Source organism: Carcharodon carcharias, chromosome 15, assembly GCF_017639515.1.
Source record: "Carcharodon carcharias isolate sCarCar2 chromosome 15, sCarCar2.pri, whole genome shotgun sequence".
NCBI lineage: Eukaryota > Metazoa > Chordata > Chondrichthyes > Lamniformes > Lamnidae > Carcharodon > Carcharodon carcharias.
Window position 1 is genome coordinate 58,898,335 of NC_054481.1, and position 17,500 is coordinate 58,915,834.

At 44.0% G+C, this 17,500-nt stretch overlaps 1 protein-coding gene across 2 annotated transcripts in view; it reads left to right on the plus strand.

Annotated features, from left to right (window-relative positions):
* prkcba (protein kinase C, beta a) overlaps window positions 1-17,500 on the plus strand; it is a 273,443-nt gene that overhangs the window by 230,447 nt on the left and 25,496 nt on the right. For both annotated transcript variants that reach the window (XM_041205666.1, XM_041205665.1), the window contains exons 12-15: window positions 1,422-1,484; window positions 5,120-5,258; window positions 7,093-7,173; window positions 7,477-7,584. In XM_041205666.1, coding sequence (XP_041061600.1) covers window positions 1,422-1,484; window positions 5,120-5,258; window positions 7,093-7,173; window positions 7,477-7,584 — 391 coding nt within the window. The remainder of the gene's footprint in view (window positions 1-1,421; window positions 1,485-5,119; window positions 5,259-7,092; window positions 7,174-7,476; window positions 7,585-17,500) is intronic.

Genomic DNA, 17,500 nt, shown 5'->3' on the forward strand with positions numbered 1-17,500 from the left:
GCCAGCCGGAAAAGTGGTTGGGCCACAAAAGCGCTTTCAATTGCCTCTTTTTGTTGGGCTTAACTGTCAGTGGGCACACTTCTGACTGGCGCGTGCCCACCAACCTGATGATTGCTCGCATGTGGGATTAAGTCAGGACGCTCGCCTGATGTCATCTCACGCTATTTCACGACCCTTCAAGTTGGGCGCGCGCTCACCCGCGAGGCATAAAATTCTGGTCTAAGTGTTACTGTTGTAATGTAGGGGAATGCAGTAAATTGTGCACAGCAAGATCTCACAAACAACAATGAGGTAATGATCAGATAATTCATTTTTAGTGATGTTCATTGACAAATAAATATTGGCCATAACACCAGGGAGAAGTTCCTTTCCCTTCTTCAAAATCATTCGAATCATGGCCCCTCCAACAGTATAGTGCTCCCTCAGCATTGCATACGAGTGTCAGTTCTGATTTTGTACTAAAATTTCTGGAGTGGTGCTTAAACCCATGATCTTCTGACTTTTAAATGCAAGTTGTACACACTGCCCCAAGCCAAATTGAATTTGAATTCAATTTTATAAAATCTGGGGAAAAGATTATCAGAGAAGTGCTCCATAAAGCTATCAGATTGTTGCATAAACTAAAGTACTCAGGAGAAAACTTGCCATTCTTCCCAGTCGACCTTATATATGACTCCCGTCCCATAGCATTGTGGTTAACTTGTAATCACCCTCTGAAGTGACCTAGCGAAATATTCTTATAATCTCGGGGTCACTGGGGATGGGCAATAAATGCCAGCAATGTCCACATTGTGGAATTAAATTTCTTAGAAGTTAGAGCACATTAAAAGCTAATCTGACTTTCCTGTGGCTATAGTGGCCGGCTGGCGCCTATCTCAGGACTTCCCAAAGTGTTGACTGTGACCCCCAATTGGATGAGATTTTTAGGTCCCGATTTCTGAGGCTGCTGTGAAGGTTCAGACAGATTTCTGACAGCTGCAAGGTCTCTTTAAATCCTCCCATTGTATTTTGTTGGTGGTTGTGGTCTAATTGACTGCTCTCTGAGGCCTGATTGCTATTGCAAAAAAAAAGGCTGTGAATAGGTAGCTTGCTTATTTTTGGAGAAATCCTGCCTTATTATCAATTCTCCCACCCTCCCTCCCCGTGAGGGAGGTGATGGCGGTTGAAGGTGGGGGAGATGGGGAGTTGGGGGCAGTGAAGGTAGGGTAGATGATCGTGCTCAACAACTGAAGCCTCCTCCGCACCCACTCCCCCTGCTCAACAATTCTCCTACTGCCCCTCCCCCCACCCCCAACCCTCAGATTTTCACCTCCAGGTCATACGAAGTCTGAGGCATTAAAATGGGGTCATGCTGGGAAAAAGTTTGGGAAGCCCTGGTCAACTTTGGAATATTACTTACCCTAGTCTCTGTCATTTTTTAGGTTCTATGCAGCCGAGATTGCTGTTGGTCTATTTTTCCTGCACAGTCATGGCATCGTTTATAGGTAAGTGTGACAGCGGCTCACTCCAGCGGAACAGTATGACAAATTGAACCATTGCTGACTGCACGGTAAATCAATAGTAAGCCAAAAAAGTGTGCTAGTCATTACGAATCATGGTCTATTCAACTAATAATTCATAGGGGCCAGGTGCTGCGATTATGCTGTTTGACACAAGCAGGTGACAGTGATTGTGAATCGTCATGGCATTTAATACTCACGTAGTCAAGATGGATGAAGCAAATAGCTCCTCCCAATTCCTCCCCCCCCCCATATGTTTGGCACTGGTTTGAAAAGACTTATTTATGTCTCCCCCTCCTTAGATTTTAGAAAAAGCCTCACCAAAAGCTGATGAATGCACTGCATCACTGCCATCAATCACTGAACAGTTACAGCGTACTGTGGTTGAGAGGAGTCTGGATCACATTGATACAACTTTCACATCAAGCTGGCAGCACATTCTTTAACTTCTATCTGTATGTCTGGAACCGGCTGTCAGCCCGATCTCTCTCCGTATTTCAGGCTGCAGCTGACGAGAGTGTACATCACCTCATACAAGAGCTAGGCATCCTGTGATAGAAATCAGGATCAGTGTGCTCCCCTGAACTAATTTTGATGTCCCAAAACTGGATTCAGAGAAGAATGTTTTCCCCAACTGGCATGTTTGCTTTTCAATCTGGCTTTTGCCTCTGCCCAGAAAATTGCTGGGAGAAAATAGCTCCAGCTGAGTCGTGCATGCCTGTATGATGCACAAGATTTCAGAACTGTATGGGACAACCCTGGAACTCCCTTTGTAACAGCACTGTGGATATACCTACACCACATGGACTGCAGCAATTCAAGAAAGCGGCTCACCAGTACCTTCTCTAGGGCAATTAGGGCTGGCCTAGTCAGCAATACCTGTTGGAAAATAAAAACCATCTAGGTCAAAGCAACCAGCTTCTGTCGAAGGGTCATGAGGACTCGAAACGTCAACTCTTTTCTTCTCCGCCGATGCTGCCAGACCTGCTGAGTTTTTCCAGGTAATTCTGTTTTTGTTTCAGCTTTACCAGCACCTCATTCACCACTTAAACATTCGCTCAACAACAATAGCAACAACTTATATTTATGTAGCACCTTTAATGTAATCAAACGTCCCATGGTACTTCACGGGAGCATTATCAAGCAAATTACACTGAGTCACATAAGGAGATGTTAGATGACCAAAAGGTTGATCAAAGAGGTTTTGAGGAGTGTCTTAAAAGAAGAAAGCAAGATAGAGAGGTGGAGGAAAGGAAATTCCCGAGCTTGGGGCCTGGGCAACTCAAGGCACGGCCACCAATGGTGGAGCAGTTAAAATTGGGAATGCACAACAGGCCAGATTTAGAAAGGAGCAAGACCCTGGCAGGATTTGAGAACAGGGATGAGACTTATCAGCGAGCACAGATGGGAACAGGACTTACCCCTGGCAAAAGCTCTCTCCATCACCAGCACACAGTGGCAGCAGTGTGTACCATAAACAAGATCACTGCAGCAACTCGCCAAGCCTCCTCCAACATCACCTTTCAAACCTGTGACCTCTACCAATTAGGTCAAGGGCATCAAGCGCATGGGAACACCACAATCTTCAAACCACACACCATGCTGACTTGGAACTATGAGCAGAATCTTCTGCTCTCACTGGTGGCGAGTTTGGAGGTGGGAAAGGTATTTAATTAGGTGGAATGGTGGTGTACACCTTTCTGTCTCTGCCACAATTAAGTTCTGGGCAGGGAGGCCCAAGGTCAACCTTCCCAACCCTTAAGTGGCCAATAAATTATCTACTATTGAGAGCCTCATCTCGGTGCCCCTGGTATTAACCCAGTGGCAGGTAGGCTTGCCAACATGTGACATGCACGACAAGTAAAACTGTGCAGCCAACTTGTCACTTCTGGGAGGAGGTGGAGTTCCTTGATCAAAGGTACTCAGGTTATGTGTTTTGTGTCAATGTACTTTTTTAAAATTTCGATCATGGGATATGGGCGTCACTGGCTAAGTCAGCATTTATTTCCCATCCCTAATTGCCCTCACGCAGGCCAGACCAGGTAAGGATGGCAGATTTCCTTGGACATTAATGAATCAGATGGGTTTTTACAACACTCGGCAATGTTTTCATGATCAGCTTTTAATTCCAGATTTTTACTGGATTCAAATTTCACCATCTGCCTGGTAGGATTTGAATCCAGGTCCCCAGAGCATTACCCTGGAATCTCGAATACCAGTCCAGTGACAATACCACTATGCTACTGCCTCCCCTTTACTTGACCATAAATTCCTCTTTGCACATTTATTATGAATCCTGCTGTGAAGCTATGGTGTGTTTTGTCTTTGAGTAATTTTCCTTGCTTTTGAATTTTGATTTGCTTGATTGTATTTTACTTTCTATTTCTATCTCCTCTAGCCTACAACCTCTCCCTGATCTTCCTCCTGCTCTAGGGATCCCTGTTTCCTTAAGGCTAGTATGTCAGGCCCATTCTACCTCTGCCTGATACCTCCTGCCCCTTCCTCACTTGTACATGTGACTTGTGATTTTGTACATTCTCCCCTCCCCATGCACCATACTCTGATTGGGACTCTTGCTCGCTGTCCTGCTGTACCTCCGATCCTTGTTGAATCCTGTGTTCTCCCAGCTACCTGCCCATCTGTTTGTTTTCTGCTGTATCAACTTGCTACTGACCCAATGTACAAAATATTCACATGCAGTTTGGTCTAGTCTTGACCGCTGTTGGTCTGTTCTTGGCCCCTGCTAGTCTTCATTCTACCGCAGCTCTCAATCAATGCTAGGAAGCCCATTCTTGGCTACCAGTGCACCTCCTTCCTGCAGATCAGGCAATCCCCATATCCCCTTCTAGAGAAGTCATAAAAATTTTTTTTAGTTTATGAGAGCTAAATTCTTCTCCGCAATCTACCACAAAATCAGACAGAAAATGAGGTTCGGGCCTTGCTGCCTTCTGGAACAGCTGCTAGCTGCTCCAACCCTGCCTTCCGCACATAAGTGGTAACAGGGCCCAGGTTCCTGTCAGCTTTCCCTCATGCCTACCCCTGTTACTGCCACCTCTCAGAGAAACCAAGGGACAGGTGAGAGCAGCTCTCAGGATGTAGCATTAACAACGCTGAGCTCCTTAGGTGGAGGGAGATGGTCTTCTAGCAGCTTCTCTCTCTCCATTCCAACCTCTATCTTTGAGTACTCAGTCTCCATCAAAACTGAGTTGCTGGTCTCCAGGTATTTGTGTCCCTTTAAGTGCCAGGACACTTCATGTGATGACGCCACCACAGTATCACCAGGAGAAGAAGAGTCATCGTATTGGACTCAAAATGTTAACACTGTTTTTCTCTCCACAGAAGCTGCCAGACCTGCTGAGTTTTTCCAACATTTTCTGTTTTATTACAGTATCTCCAGGACTTTGTGACTGGGTAATGGTAGGTTCCTTCTTAGCAATGGGGATTCTACTGGCAGCCTAACAGGTATCTACGAAGAACCTTGACCAAGGCAGCAGGTCTGGGGGTTCCGACAGTGTCAAAAGGGAAAGTGCATGCTCCACGTGTTCTCATTATACAAGTAATGTAAGCACATGTTAACGGATGATTATCTGCATTTCAACTGCTATTAAATCTCCTAACAGAGACCTGAAGTTGGATAATGTGATGCTGGATGCGGAAGGACATATAAAAATAGCTGACTTTGGCATGTGTAAGGAGAATATGTGGGATGGGGTAACAACCAAAACCTTCTGTGGTACACCTGACTACATCGCACCTGAGGTATGGATTAACTTACCTTTTACTTTTCCATTGGTGTCACACCAGCTTTGAACAAGTACACACTCCTGAATGGGAGCAATATGAAGAATCTGAGCAATATTAACAGGCTTACTTAAGAACAAGATTAGGCCATTCAACCTCTTTGAGCCTGTCTTGCCTTTTAATTAGATCATGATTGATCTGTATCTAAACTCCATTTAACCACCGTAACTCCGTATTCGTTAATACCCTTACCCACCAACAAAACTCTATCAATCTCAGTTTTGAAATTCTCAGTTGACCCCTAGTCTCAGCAGCTTTTGGGGAAGAGGGTTTTGGCTTTGTATGAAATAGTCTTTGCTGACTGTTGTTCCTTCTCCATTACATTTACAAGGGAAGTGGGGCCTTCAATATTGAGGCCCTGTCTCCTTAGATCTGTACAACTTCCCCTCTCTGGACAAAGGATTGCAGATCTATATTACCACCTGCTTTGGATATGCATGGGGAACCAATATTGTGTAGACTGGTTGTCATGTTTGAGATCTCACTGACAATGCCAGTACCTGTGCTTTCATCCAAACACTGAGTTTGAGGTGATCCACAATTGGGGGCGATCAGATGGGGTATGTTTATCCTGTAGCCAAGTGCGAAAATGAGAATAAGGTGTGCCCATGAGAATCTCTGTTGGACAGTCTCGGGATTGAAGTTGCAGCTGAACTGCCGCTGCCCAGTTGCAGGTTATGTTTTTTGACCATTGATCTGACTGAATGAGTTCTAATACTTAGTTCAAGGTCTTATTTCAGGGGTTGTTCCAGTCGTGTTCAGAAGAGGTGCAGGAATTGGATATTTTTGTTCTTGGAATGTTTAAGCCACTCTGTGCATTCTCAGAATTAGATTTTATTTTGAGAAGATAGGATCAGCTGGATATCTGGGATACAAGGAAACACAAGTAGAATTTGTCTGCCCAGTATGGAGCCCCATTATGTTCCATTATGGTTCCCAAATCTAAAGAGTTAAGGAGCAGGTTGATAGCTTTGGCTCAGTGTGCAGACCAAGTCTCTTTCTCTCCCTTGCTCTCTCTTTGCACCCATGTTCTCTCCCCCTTGCATGTTCTCTGTCTCTCTTATGGGCTTGACGTTCCTCTCTTGCAGGTACTGTCCCTCTCTTGCATGTATTTTCTCTTTCCTGTCCTCCCCCTCTGTTTTATGCTTTCTCTTTCTGAAGTCTCTGGCACTGTATAATACAATTGAAATGAGCCTATTACATGGACAATGGAGTCGTGCCTGCTGTGAGCTGTTGGCTCTGTCTGTGATGTAGGACTTTTTTTCAGCTGTAACTGCAAACTCAAATTCTGCTGATCAGAAGCAGCAGATGATGATGCCTGAGGCCTGGACTGTGTTGTATTTGGAAACGGGCTTTATTACAATGGAACAAATGAAGCCTTAACCAGTCTACATCAGGCTTCCAGCTGTTACCTGGCAGATTTCCATTGATCTGGAGTGCTTCTTTTTGTCTCTCATATCAGAGTTTCTGTCAGTTGAATTATGCCTCATCTATTTGCTCCAAAACTATTTCCTTACAACACAATACTAGGAGAGGGAAAAAATGGAAATTGTAGTGTCATCTGTCAGGTCCTGTCTAACTCCCTAATGGTGGTTGTGTTTCTGTAGCCGAGCCTTGATCACATCAGTGACTGCTGTCCCTCTTGATGTGACACATCTCCAGCCATGATCCTTGTCTTGGTACTTGGTGGCACAGTTTGTTGGAGCATGGACAGATAATCCTGATGTGATATTTGTTCTGTGCAGTTGCTGCAGCATCTGACAAACTAATACAATAATTCCTGTCTTTCCAGATCATTGCCTACCAGCCATATGGAAAATCTGTGGATTGGTGGGCGTATGGAGTGTTACTGTACGAAATGCTGGCAGGACAGGTAATGGTTTAATTAGAAGTCTTCAGAAAGGTTCGAGAAATTGGAATAAATGTTTATGGCTGTGGGATGGAGTGAGGGAGTAGAGACTGGGTAGTGCATACATGGATCTGTATTTGGGTGTGTGTGCACATGCTAATTTGTGTCTGGGTCTATGTGTATGTCTCAGTCTGCATGTGCATGCCCATTTGTGTTTGGGTCTGTGTACATCTGGGTCTGTTATGTCTGGGTCCATGTTTCTCCACTTACCAGTTTTACACACACATTACTAATTTTAATTGTTGTCCTTTTTCTTCTTCCCTCCAGCCTCCTTTCGATGGTGAGGATGAAGATGAGCTTTTCCAATCTATCATGGAACACAATGTAACTTACCCCAAATCCATGTCCAAAGAAGCGGTATCCATATGTAAAGGAGTAAGTGTTGATTAATCTCTGATTCTAACTACTTTTCCAATGAATGCTACATTTAGTAGAAGGAAACCACTGGCATAGCTCTGCAAGGCACTAAATGTTAGGAAGCTCGGAGCGGATTTGGAACAAAAAAATCTCTTCGTATTCTTCTGGTTGCATTTTCAACCTAGATCCTTACAGGGTCAGCCCTCAGCTCCATTTAAGTTTTCTCATTGACATCTCCTCCCTGCTACTGTAAAGCAAAGTAGAAGCAGTTCTGATAAACTCCTGGCCCGTGTTTTTTGCTTTCATGATGCATGTTATGGAGTTGTAATATACTTCAGATATGTTATACACTATAATGCATGTAATATACATCTGATACATCTTATATAGTTTATAATACAATGTAATAAGCAGCCAATATGTGTTACACAGGTTATAAGACTATAGAGTATACAGTTCATGTTATTATACAGTAGGTTATAATACGCTGCAATTTACAGCTGATAGCATCTTCTGAAATAAATCTGGAGGTTTAAACATCCCAGCAGGGTTAGCCATCAATCTGCATAACAAGGTGCACACACAGACTGTGCACATGAAAGACATCAGGGAGAATCCAGTATGGATAGACAACTTGCCATGGATTTGCATCCAATCTGTTTCCACTCATCGGCTGGTAAATCAGAGCATTAAGTGGCGTGCTACTCTCTTAGGCTGAATTGAATTATAGCACTGAGCTTCATGGACAATCGCCCAGAAGCTTTGCAAATTGGAACAACACTAAATCTTATCTGTCAGCTTTATTTCCCATAGTGTCACTCAAACCGGAAAGCAGAATGCTGTCAATGAAGAGATAATTATTGCAGCATCTGTTATCCATAATGCAATGACTTATCACGTGGCTATAGGATCAGCTGCTGCAAAAATAAAACAAAAAAGCTACAAGACCAGCAGTTTCACTTAGTGAAGTGTTTGGTCAAGTTAGTGTTCGCAGAGCGATTGAAGAAGTGTAGGAGGAATGTGGATAAGAGTGGCATAGGAAATCTTTAAACACCCACTTTGAGTCATAAACCTTCATTGAACACAATGTAAAAATCAAAAATCTTACTTTCAACTCTTTAACAAACTGATTCTTACAACAAAATTAAACCATAGGGCAAGTATAGGTAAAGATTTCTTTAATATAATTGTATGTTATGTGAAACAATTAGAAATGAATCACTCTCCAAAAGCATTGTCATGCTTGTAGCTGTTACATTAGTCTGCCTGGCTGCAAGTTCTTTAAACATCATACAATGCCGTGTATCTGTGTAGAATCCCTGTTTTACTCATTCATGTCACTGGCTCATTGAGTCATTTTTTTGAAGGTGCACTCAGCTCTAGGATTAGCCTTTTCAGCTGTCAGCTCTTTCCTCCTGGTAAAATTCCAGATGGATACGAAATATATTACATTATGGTGTTGGAATGAAAGAACTGCATTTTTGTCTTCCTTTTCTGTTATCTAGAAGTATTTCCCAAAATGCTATGAATTGAATAGCTCCATTCAGTTACTCAGCACTGGAGGTACTCATCGTCCAAAAGGTTGAGGCAACTCATGGTGTGACTGTTGGGATTCTCTATAAAATCCTGAATAATAAAAGGCTTGGACATGAGAGTTAGATCAACTTTAGAGATATTGTGAGTAGGCAATACATCGATATACTCACAAATAGGATACCCATTGGAAACTAAGTGCTGACTCTCTCTAAGGTGGTTCTTAATGAGTAACCATCACCTTCTCGAGGGCATTTAGGGATGAGCAATAAATGCTAGCCTTGCCAGCGACTCTCAAGTCCCACAACCAGAGATCATAGAACTTTACAGCTCAGAGGAGGTAATTTAGCCCATCATGCCTGTGCTGACTCTTTTAAAAGCTATCGTGTTAGTTCCACACTTGATGTAACCCTAGCACCAAATGATAGTCCTTTGTCTAAACCTGACTTAAACCAGTTCTGCAATATATCACGTGACTTGTTTCAGCTCAAAACTGTTAGTCGCTTTATCAAAGCTGATCTAGTCTTAATATTTTTCCATGTGTCCAGCATGAGAAAGATACATGTACTCATCATAGCAACCACAGATCAAGTTTAACCTATTCATTGCCAACAGCAGCATAACCGAACACGACAGGCTACCGCGTGGTAGAATCTGCTTCTTGTGAGGTTGGAGCATATAAGAAAAAGGACGCTAAAGCACTAAAAAGTCATAGGTCACATTGAGAAGAGTCCAAGCTGCCAATCCCAGTTGCTATTCACATCTGTATCTCAGCATCGGTATATTGCTGATTGGAAATCAGTAGGCCCCCAAACAGTCAGAAATAGAAGAGCAGATATGTAGGCAAATTTCAGAGAAGTGTAAAAATAATAGGGTAGTAATAGTGGGGGATTTCAACTTCCCCAACGTTAACTGGGTTAGTCATAGTGTGGTAGGTTTAGAGGGAGCAGAATTCTTAAAATGCATCCAGGAGAGCATTTTAAGCTGGTACGTAGAAGGTCCTACAAGAGAGGGGGTGGTCCTGGACTTAATTTTAGGGAATGAAGATGGGCAAGTGGTAGAGGTATCAGTGGGGGAGCATTTTGCAGATAGTGATCATATCGCCATTAGATTCAAGGTTGCTATGGAAAAGGACAAGGATGGGCCAGAAATCAGGGTTCTAAATTGGGGGAAGGCCGATTTTAATAACATCAGATATGATTTGGCCAGAGTGGACTGGGAGCAGCTACTTTTAGGTAAATCTGCATCAGAGCAGCGGGACTCATTCAAGAAGGAATTAGGAAGAGTACAGGGCCAACATGTTCCAGTAAAGATAAAGGTGGGACCAACAAATCCAGGGAACACTGGATGTCGTGGGATATACAGGATTGGACAAAGAGAAAAAGGGAGGTTTATGGCAGATACCGAGGGCTCAAAACAGCAGAAGCCCGAGAGGAGTATAGAATGTGTAGGGGGAACTTAAAAAGGAAGTTAAGGGAGAGCAAAAACGGGGCATAAAAAATATTGGCAGGTAAAATAAAGGAAAATCCAAAGTTACTTTACAAGTACGTTAAGAGCATAACTAGGGAAAGAGTAGGGCCCATTAAGGACCATAGTGGTAATTTGTGTGTGGAGCTGGAAGATGTAGGTGGGTTCGAAATGAATACTTTGTGTTGGTGTTCACAAGTGGGAGGGACGACATGGGTATGGAAATCAGACAGAAGGACTGTGATATAATTAAAGAAATTAGCATAGAAAGGGAGGAGGTTCTAAGTGGTCTGGCAGGCTTAAAAGTAGATAAATCTCCAGGCCTGGATGAAATGTATCCCAGGTTGTTGAGTGAGGCAAGAGAGGAGATAGGGGCATTGGCAATAATTTTCAATACCTCTCTGACCACAGGAGAGGTGCGAGAGGACTGGAGGACAGTCAATGTGGTACCGTTATTCAAGAAGGGAGGAAGGGATAAACCAGGGAACTACAGGCCAGTCAGTCTAACCTCAGTGGTGGGGAAACTATTGGAAACAATTCTGAGGGACAGAATTAATCTACACTTGGAGAGGCAGGGATAAATCAAGGACAGTCAGCATGATTTTGTTAAAGGGAGGTCATGTCTGACCAATTTGATTAAATTTTTTGAAGAGGTGACCAGGTGTGTAGATGAGGACTTCAGCAAGGCTTTTGATAAGCTCCCGCATATGAGACTGATAACAAAGGTAAGAGCCCATGGGATCCAAGGCAATTTGTCAAAATTAGTTCCAGAATTGGCTGAGTGGCAGGAAGCAGAGGGTGATGGTCGAGGGGTGTTTTTGTGACTGGATGCCTGTGTCCAGTGGGGTTCCACAGGGATCAGCGTTGGGTCTCTTGCTGCTTGTAGTATATATAAACGATTTGGGCTTGAATGTAAGAGGGTTGATCAGTAAGTTTGCAGATGACACAAAATTGTTGGGGTAGTAAATAGTGAAGAGGGTAGCCTTAGATTACAGGAGGAAATAGACAGGCTGGTCAGATGGGCTGATCAATGGCAAATGGAATTTAATCCAGAGAAGTGTGAGATGATGCACTGGGGCAGGACAAACAAGGCACAGGAATACACGATGAATGGTAGGACCCTGGGAAGTACCGAGGATCAGAGGGACCTTGGTGTGCATGTTCACTGGTCCCTTAAAGGAGCAGGACAGGTAGATAAGGTGGTTAAGAAGGCATATGGGATACTTGCCTTTATTAGCTGAGGCATTGAATATAAGAGCAGGGAGGTTATGCTGGAACTGTATAAAGTGCTGGTTAGGCCACAGTTAGAGTATTGCGTGCAGTTCTGGAATCCGCATTATAAGAAGGATGTGATTGCACTAGAGAGAGTGCAGAGGAGATTTACCAGGATGTTGTCTGGGCTGGAGAGTTTTAGTTACAAGGAGAGATTGGATAGACTGGGGTTATTTTCCTTGGAGCAGAGGAGATTGAGGGGGGACAGGATTCAAGTGTATAAAATTATGAGGTGCATGGACAGGGTAGACAGGAAGGAACTTTTCCCGTTGGTGTGGGGATCAATAATCAGGGGGCATAGATTTAAGGTAAGAGGTAGGAGGTTTAGAGGGGATGTGAGGAAGACTTTTTTCACCCAGAGGGTGGTGGGAATCTGGAACTCACTGCCTGAAAGGGTGGTAGAGGCAGAAACCCTCATAACATTTAAGAAGTATTTGGATGTGCACTTGCGATGCCATGGCATACAAGGCTATGGGCTTAGTGCTGGAAAATGGGATTAGAATAGTTAGGTACATGTTTGACCGGTGCAGACTTGATGGGCCGAAGGGCCTTTTTCTGTGCTGTAGACCTCTATGGCTAAATCCTGCACTCAGCCTGGTTCTGCAAGGTTTGGGGGATATTAATCCTCCACATCTGTCTCCCACTCATTCAAAGTCAAAAGACTAAAATCAGCTCCATGGGACTTTGTGTAAGTTTCAAAGGCTGAAAAGCAATTGAATCTGAAGGTAAACTGGGTGTAGATAAGGAATTGACAGAAGGAATAGACAGCATATGGCTCTTGTTAGGAGGATGTTTGTATGTATGCAGAGTGAGGTGCCCCACAGAACTGTCCTGGCCCTTGACCTCTTCCAATCTATTATAATGACGTAGATCCAAACTCAATGCACGCAGGCAGATTCATGGGTGGGGCTGTTAATTTGGACAAAAGCAAAAACCTGCAAAACTGGTTGATAAAACCTATCTGTATCAAATGCCATTTGCCAACATACAAGTGAAAGGCTCTGTACATTTGAAGGATGTCATGGGTTTAACATGGATGGGGTAGAAATAACTAAAGATGAAAAGGCATCTGGTTGTAATAGTAAATTCTGCACTTAATATATTAAAATCGCCACAGGATAGCCATGAACAAAACAAGTTGAATGCTGAATTATATTGCAAGGTTTGCTTTCTGTTTAGCATGTTGGAATGTGATACCCCGGTCACAGAACTCGAGTAATATGTTCAATCTTGGTCACCACTGCTGACAACAACAATTTGTATTTAACACATTAAAACATCTCAAGACACTTCATAGAAGTGTACCAAAGTGAAGTTTGACAATGAGCCACACAAGGCAATATTAAGACAGATGGCCAAAACCTTGATCAAAGAAGTGGGTTTTAAGGAGCATCTTAAAGAATAGAAGAGAAGTAGAAAGACAGGTGTTTAGGGTGGGAATGCCAGAGCATAGGGCATAAGCTGCTGAAGATAGGGCCACCAATGTGGAACAAATGAGATTGGGGATACTTAAGGGGACAGAATTAGATGAATACAGATGTCTCGGGGTGGGTACTGTGTCTGGAGGAGCTACAGATGTTAATAGGGGCAAGCCAATCAAGGGATTTGTTAACAAGGGCAAGCGTTTTAAAATCAAGATATTAGACCATAAGACATAGGAGCAGAAAATAGGCCATTTGGTCCATCGAGTCTACTCCGCCATTCAATCATGGCTGATAAGTTTCTCAACCCCATTCTCCCACCTTCTCCCTGTAACTTTTGATCCCCTTACCAATCAAGAACCTATCTATCTCGGTCTTAGATACACTCAATGACCTGACCTCCACAGCCTTCTGTGGCAATGAATTCCATAGATTCACCACTCTCTGGCTAAAGAAGTTTCTCCTCATCTCTGTTCTAAAAGCTCTTCCCTGTACTCTGAGGCTGTGCCCTTGGGTCCTAGTCTCTCCTACTAATGAAAACATCTTCCCCACGTCCACTCTATCCAGGCCTTTCAGTATCCTGTAAATTTCAATCAGATCCCCCCTCATCCTTCTAAACTCCATCAAGTATAGACCCAGAGTCCTCAAACATTCCTCATATGTTAAGCCTTTCATTCCTGGGATTATTCTCGTGAACCTCCTCTGGACCTTCTCCAGGGCTAGCACAACCTTCCTGAGATACGGGGCCCAAAATTGCTCACAATATTCTAAATGTGGTCTGACCAAAGCCTTATAAAGCGTCAGCAGCACATCCCTGCTTTTATATTCTAGTCCCCTCAAAATAAATGCCAACATTGCATTTGCCTTCCTAACTACTGACTCAACCTGCAAGTTAACCTTTAGAGAATACAGGACTCCCAAGTCCCTTTGCACTCCAGACTTCTGAATTCTCTCCCCAATTAGAAAATAGTCTCTGCCTCTATTCTTCCTACCAAAGTGCGTGTCCTCACACTTCCCCATGTTGTATTCCATCTGCCACTTCTTTGCCCATTCTCCTAACCTGTCCATATCCTTCTGCAGCCTCCCCACCTCCTCAATACTACCGGTCCCTCCACCTCTCTTTGTATCATCTGCAAACTTAGCCAGGATGCCCTCAGTTCCTTCATCTAGATCATTAATGTATAAAGTGAAAAGTTGTGGTCCCAACACTGACCCCTGCGGAACTCCACTAGTCACCGGCCGCCATCCTGGGAAGGACCCCCTTATCCCCACTCTCTGCCTCCTGCCAGACAGCCAATCTTCTATCCATGCTAGTACCTTGCCTCTAACACCATGGGCTCTTATCTTACTGAGCAGCCTCCTGTGCGGCACCTTGTCAAAGGCCTTCTGGAAGTCCAAGTAGATAACATCCATTGGCTCTCCTTTGTCTAACCTACTCATTACCTCCTCAAAGAATTCTAACAGATTTGTCAGGCATGACCTCCCCTTGATGAAACCATGCTGACTTTGCCCGATTTTACCATGCACATCCAAGTATTCTGAAATCTCATCCTTAATAATGGACTCTAAAATCTTACCAACGACCCAGGTCAGTCTAATCGGCCTGTAATTTCCCATCTTTTACCTCACTCCCTTCTTAAACGGGGGCTACATTAGTGATTTTCCAGTCCTCTGGGACACTCCCTGACTCCAGTGATTCCTGAAAGATCACCACCAACGCCTCCACTATCTCTTCAGCTATCTCCTTCAGAACTCTGGGGTGTAATCCATCTGGTCCAGGTGATCTACCAACTTCAGACGTTTCAGTTTCCCTAGCACCTTCTTGGTAATGGCCACCATACTCACCTCTGCCCCCTGACTCTCTTGAACTTTGGGGATGTCACTCGTGTTTTCCACTGTGAAAACTGAAGCAAAGTACCTATTCAGTTCCTCTGCCACTTCTTTGTTCCCCATTATTACTTCTCCAGTGTCATTTTCCAGTGGCCCAATGTCCACTTTTGCCTCTCTCTTACCCTTTGTATATCTAAAAAAAACTCTTGCAATCTTCTTTTATATTACTGGTTAGTTTACCCTCATATTTAATCTTCTTCCTCCTTATTTTTTTAGTTGTCCTCTGTTAGTCTTTGTAGGCTTCCCAATCCCCTGGTTTCCCACTGCTCTTTGCCGCATTGTATGCTTTCTCTTTAGCATTTATGTTGTCCCTGACATCCCTTATCAGCCATGGTTGCCTCGTCCTCCCTTTAGTATGCTGCTTCTTCCTAGGGATGAATTTTTGCTGTGTCTCCCAAATTACTCCCAGAAACTCCTGCCATTGCTGTTCCACTGTCTTTCCTGCTAGGCTCATCTCCCAGTCAATTCTGGCCAGCTCCTCCCTCATGCCTCTGTAGTTGCCTTTATTCAACTGTAATAGCGTTACATCTGATTCCAGCTTTTTCCTCTCAAATTGCAGGGTAAATTCTATCATATTATGGTCACTTCCTCCTAAGGGTTCCTTCACCTTAAGCTCCCTTATCAAATCTGCCTCATTACACATCACTAAATCTAGAATTGCCTGTTCCCTAGTGGGCTCCACCACAAGCTGCTCCAAAAAGCCATCTCGTAGACATTTCACAAATTCCTTTTCTTGGGATCTACTACCAACCTGATTATCCCAGTCTACCTGCGTATTGAAATCCCCCATGATCACTGTAACCTTGCCTTTCTTACACACCTTTTCTATCTCCTGGTGTATCTTGTGCCCCACACCCTGACTACTGTTTGGAGACCTGTACATAACTCCCATTATGGTTTTTTTACCTTTGCGGTTCCTCAACTCTACCCACACAGATTCTACATCATCTGACCCTACATCATTTCTTGCTATCGATTTAATTTCATTTCTTACTAACAAAGCAACCCCACCCCCTCTGCCAACCTGCCTATACTTTCAATAGGATGTATATCCTTGGAAATTTAGCTCCCAGTCCTGATCCCCTTGCAGCCATGTCTCCGTGATGCCCATCACATCATACCTGCCAATTTCAATCTATGCCACAAGATCATTTACCTTATTTCGTATACTGCGTGCATTCAGATACAACACCTTCAGTCCTGTATTTCCTGTCCCCTTTCTCATTGTCGTCCCTTTATCTGATGTGCTTGAAGTTAGATTCCTAGCCCTTTCCAAACACTCTGTCCTATTTTGGGTTCTTGAGACTTTAAGAGCCTCTCCTGGGCTCTCCTTTCTTTTCAGTTTTTTCATAATTTTCCATGAAGTTGAATCCACAGCCCCCCCCCCCACATGTTAACCTGCTGCTTTGTTTCCCAGTCATACTTCTTAGAGTTTTACCCTTCCCTCCCCCCCAGTTTCTAGTTTAAATTCTTGTTGACCACCCTATTTAGCCTTTTCGTTAGAACATTGGTCCCAGATCGGTTCAGGTGGAGACCGTCCCAACGGTACAGATCCCTCCTGTTCCAATACTGATGCCAGTGCCCCACGAAATGGAACCCCTCTTTCCCACACCACTCCTTTAGCCACGTGTTTACTTCCCTTATTCTTACGTCCCTATGCCAATTTGCATGTGGCTCGGGTAGTAATCCGGAGATTATAACCCTTGAGGACCTGTTCTTTAATTTAGTTCCTAGTTCCTGATAATCCCCAAACAGGTCTTCTTTCCTAGTTTTACCTGTGTTATTTGTCCCGACGTGGACCACAACAACTGGATCCTCCCCCTCCCTTTCCAATATCCTTTCAAGCCAGTCAGAGATGTCCCTCACTCTTGCATCGGGCAGGCAACATACCATGCGGGTCTCTTGATCCTGCTTACAAAGGAAGCTATCAGTTCCCCTAATTATAGAATCCCCTACAACTGCCACTTGTCTTTTTGCTCCTCCCTCTTGAATAGCCTCCTGTGCCACGGTGCCGTGGTCAGCTGGCTCATCCTCCCTACAGCCCTCTTCCTCATCCACACAGGGAGCAAATACCTCATACCTGTTGGACAAGCTCAAGAGCTGAGGCTCTTCTGCTCCTGAACACAGGATCCCTCTACCTCCCTCACTTGCAGTCACACCCTGCTGGCCCTGACCACTGACAGGACTTGAGGTACTTAGTCTATCGAGTGTGACCACCTCCTGATACAAAGCGTCCAAGTAACTCTCCCTCTCCCGGATGTACCGCAGCATCCGGAGCTCAGACTCCAGCTCATCAATTCTGAGCTGGAATTCCTCCAGCAACCAACACTTGCTGCAGATGTGGTCACTGC